This window comes from Tarenaya hassleriana, unplaced genomic scaffold (genome assembly GCF_000463585.1).
Source record: "Tarenaya hassleriana unplaced genomic scaffold, ASM46358v1 Cleome8, whole genome shotgun sequence".
NCBI classification, from domain to species: Eukaryota; Viridiplantae; Streptophyta; class Magnoliopsida; order Brassicales; family Cleomaceae; genus Tarenaya; species Tarenaya hassleriana.
The window spans coordinates 375464-379709 of NW_010970490.1; the positions used below are offsets into that span (position 1 = coordinate 375464).

At 41.5% G+C, this 4246-nt stretch overlaps 2 protein-coding genes across 3 annotated transcripts in view; both read left to right on the forward strand.

The window, feature by feature from the left end:
- Window positions 1-1468, forward strand: part of LOC104802052 (F-box/kelch-repeat protein At3g61590-like) — a 3262-nt gene extending 1794 nt beyond the window's left edge. For both annotated transcript variants that reach the window (XM_010525474.2, XM_010525475.2), the window contains exon 3: window positions 1-1468. In XM_010525474.2, coding sequence (XP_010523776.1) covers window positions 1-1049 — 1049 coding nt within the window. In that variant the 3' untranslated portion in view covers window positions 1050-1468.
- A 1671-nt stretch (window positions 1469-3139) lies between these two features.
- The window catches only part of LOC104802053 (uncharacterized protein At5g41620-like), a 2603-nt gene continuing 1496 nt past the window's right edge, over window positions 3140-4246 (forward strand). Inside the window, exons 1-3 of the mRNA XM_010525476.1 lie at window positions 3140-3738; window positions 3969-4070; window positions 4197-4244. Of these exons, the coding sequence (XP_010523778.1) occupies window positions 3343-3738; window positions 3969-4070; window positions 4197-4244 (546 nt within the window). The 5' untranslated portion in view covers window positions 3140-3342. The remainder of the gene's footprint in view (window positions 3739-3968; window positions 4071-4196; window positions 4245-4246) is intronic.

The window sequence follows — 4246 nt, forward strand, 5'->3', positions numbered from 1 at the left end:
TTCCGATCGCAAGCATTTTCAGGGCGGGTTCCGTATGCAAAAGGTGGAACGAGATCGTCACTTCCAGAAGGTTCTTGTGGAATTTCTCCAACACTGTTTCCCAGATACCTTGGTACTTCATGTTCACAAGTTCAGACGAGCCTTCAGGTTATGCCTATGACCCTATTCTCCGAAAATGGTACAGCATTGATCTTCCTTGCATCGAGAGATCCAACTGGTTTGTCGCTTCCTCTTGTGGGTTGGTCTGTTTCATGGACAATGACTGTAGGAACAAGATTTATGTCTGTAATCCCATCACCAAACAATGGCGGAGGCTTCTCGAGCCACCCGGTCACAGGCTGACAGATTACACCGCCCTTTCAGTGTCAGTGAACCGAGAGCTGCAGAGTTATTCAGTCTCGGTTGTGAGATCCAAGCAAGTGCCCGGGAATTTCTTCCAATGGGATCTGTCCATTCACATATATAACTCGGAAACGATGACTTGGGCAACATATGTAACAGATGTCCTGTCTGGATGGAGGGGCGGGGACGAGAGCATCATCTGTGATGGAATATTATACTTCTTGATCTACTCGACAGGGGGAGGAATGCCTGATCACCGCCATGGTCTGATCACTTTCAACCTATCGTCCCGATCTTCTTGTTCAATCCTGATGAGGACTTTCATTCCGATGCCGTGCTCTCTCACGTGCGGAAGGCTGATGAACCTCGGAGAGAAGCTCGTGATGGTCGGAGGAATCGGGAAACCGGACAGAAGAGACATTATAAAGGGGATCGGGATCTGGGTTTTGAAGGGGAGACAGTGGGAAGAGATTGCCAAAATGCCTCAGAGGTTCTTCCAAGGTTTCGGAGAGTTTGACGATGTTTTCGCAAGCAGTGGCACCGATGATCTGATATACATACAGAGCTATGGAGCTCCTACTCTTCTGACCTTCGACATGAACCAGAGGCAATGGAGATGGTCTCAGAAATGCCCCGTCTCAAAGAGGTTCCCGCTTCAACTCTTCACTGGTTTTTGCTTCGAACCGAGACTTGATATCGCTCCATAGTTTTATCTCTTAATTGTTTAGTTCATATTCTCGTCGGACCAAACCAAAGTCGAAATCCATGATATAGAAAAGTGTGTTACAAAGGGTATCCAAAATCTTGGGAGTTTTGTCCGATTGTCGGGAAATGCTTTGCACATGAAGGTAAAGTACCTGCAGAATGGCGGAGTTGTTGAAGAGTTCGGGAATATTGTTATTTACATTTTGGTACTTAAAACAGTTATTACATTTCATATCGGTACCAGAAGTTTTTATTTATCTGATAGGTCCACCAATCCACACGGTTGACACCTTTTTTTAGGTCGAGTACGGTAAAAGTCGAGAGGGGTCGGGTTTCTGAAACCAGGTTGTCTTGTTGCTGTCCCTGAAAATTCGATATATGTATATATCATATGAGTGAATTGAAAGAAGCAATTAAAATTGGTTGGAGTTTATTTAAATATGTTATTGCAGTATACATTGGTGTGGGACTGTCTGGAGCCATCTTTTGGTTATGGGATTTGTGGGGTCCGGCAGTCTCTGTCTTATAGGCCCATTGGATCACAGCTACGACAAGGAGCTTATTTCCGATATGTTTTTTTTTAAAGATAACCATAAGTTCATTGGAACTTCGTCCCATTGCGCTCCCTCTTCTTCATCGGTGGAATCGAACTCACGATCTTGAATATGATTTTGTTAGTTTTCAACCACGAACTGTTGGGTCTTTTCGATATGATATTTAATTCAATAAAAGCTAATCCAAGTAAACATTTTTTAGAAAGATATTTTTATATGCGTTTTCATCTGATTTATAAACGCAACCAACAATATATAAATAGATACATATACGGGGTTGCATGGGTTTTCTTTCCTTGTCGGCATGGGCTTTTCTGCTCGTGGGGGGCCTTATAAAGTATCACAGAACCCCATATTGTGTTTTGTCTTGGACTTCATCCAAATGGCCCAACTCCATTATTTCTTATTTATGCATCAAATTTTTTCAAACTATATATTATTATTCAATTGTCATATATATATATAGGCACAGGATTCAAACAAAAGATGTGGCATTTGAATTGTGGTTTTTGTCGAGGGGAAAATGGCATCCTTTTCACGACACGTGTCATTGTAAATTTGATCATCAAAGCCCATGTTTTGTTGGTCGAGGGCGTTAAGATATTATCATGAACATAGTTGGTCAGCATGAAAAGATATATCTTATGTTTTCACCCATTTAACCTCATAACCACTCTATTAACCTACCTCAATCCCCAAATTTACTAGTGGTAAAAACATGGTTAGTGCCGTAATCATCACCGTTTTAACTTTTTCCCCACAATAAATGTATTCCGAAACAGGATTTGATTTTTCTTATTAAATCCATCACTCTCCGAAAATATATGGGAAGTGAGTGAGTGATTAGGAGGATGTAAATGTAAATTAGGAAGTTTAAGAAATTTACGCTATAAATATTATATTGAAAATTTACGTAATAACAAGAAGTATACATAACATTTTACATCTTTTCTAAATAAAAAAAATAAAAAACATATTACCATAAAAATATATGTATTAAAAAAACATTTCATATTTCTCACAAAGACGCAATAACAGTGCGGATCCAAAATCTAAGGCTTTGTTGGGAGTGGCGTAAAGGTCAGAGAGTTACACAACACTCTTTGTCGGGGAGCAAGAGACACCTCTTCTTGTTTTTCTACGCATGTTTTTTGGCATCAAATATGAAACCGAAAAAAAAAGTTTTTTTTTGTGTGGACGAGGTGATTGTACGGTGGGCCAATCACAATAGTAAAACTTTGTAATCCGAATGAATTTGAAAACTAAAACTTTATGGTCTTTTGTTATCATTATTCATTAAAAAGAGTGGTATATCCATTCCGTATAACGGGAATATGAAACGGAAGAATATTATCTCAATTCGATGACTCCAGCGGTTTGATTAAGAAATGCAAATGTTGTCCGAAACAGAAGGTTGAGAAAAATCAGCTAAAAAACGTCAATCAAAATTCGTGCCCTTGTAATTTAAGAAAAAAAAATGCCATTCAAGGATAAAACCCATAATCCATTTTTTAAAATTAAACCGCAGACGGAGCAGAGTCATCGGTCCTGTGCCCGACGAACTGCCAGAGAACAAAAGATCCGAACTTTTAATTAGGTCAGAGTGCAAAACAGTCGTCTTGTTCGAGAGGATCATCCTCCTCCATCTGGGTTTCCTTGGCTTAATTGGCTTTACAAGAGACAAAGAAACGAACAGGAAAACAGGGTAAAAGTTTGAAAATTTTCGAAGAGAGAAAGAGAGATGGTGAGAGAAGAAAAAGTGGGGGAGAGAGAATGTGGAGGAGGAGGAGGTGGAGAAGAAATGGCGAAAAAGTGGAGAGAGTGTTTGTTGGTGGGCAATAGGTATAAGAGAACCGGTCCCTCTACTCCCCCACCCAGTTGGCGCCTCCATTTCTCTCCACCGCCGCGAGACGGGGCTTCCGCCGCCGTCGATAGTAAGGAGTTCCTGACGAATCCGGCGACGACGGCGGTTTCTGCCCGGAAATTGTGCGCCGAATTGTGGGAAATCGAACAATTCCGGCCACCGATCATGCGGAGAGATCTTCGTAAGCTTGGGCGAGTTCGTCGCCGAGATAAGGTTGAAGAAGAGGCTTCTGATACGGAAACACTGCATGATGGCCCTCCTCATGATCACCAGGTGCCACTTTCACATCTTTTTTTTTGGTAAATTCGATTAGTTTAATGCTTTGATGGGTGTATGAGGGGTATAGTCTTCTGGGTTTTGTTTGTTGTAAAACGCCGGAATTCTTCCGACAATTCCACCGGAAAATCTCTTGACAAGAAATATGGTTTCTCGATGTCTAGTTTTTGGTTTTTCGTTGTCGTCGTGTTGGAGAAACTGATGCTTTGTGCCGAATTTCATTGCAGAGGGAAATCTCATCAAAGCTTGGTCCTGATCATAGACAGGTCCAGAGGAATGGCCATGGCGTCCAACCAGTCTCTCCCGCAAGTTACAGCAGCTCATTGGAGGTAAAGCCTTGCCCTTTCTCCCACCAAACCAAGTGTTCCGAGAAAATATGTCTCTGCGTTTTGTTCTTGGATGAGAGTTTGACAAGGTTGTATGCATTTGTGTGTTGGTGTTCTTTGGAATGCAAGCCCCCGAGCTATAGTCTGAAAACCTCGACGAAAGTTCTCAAGATGCTGAA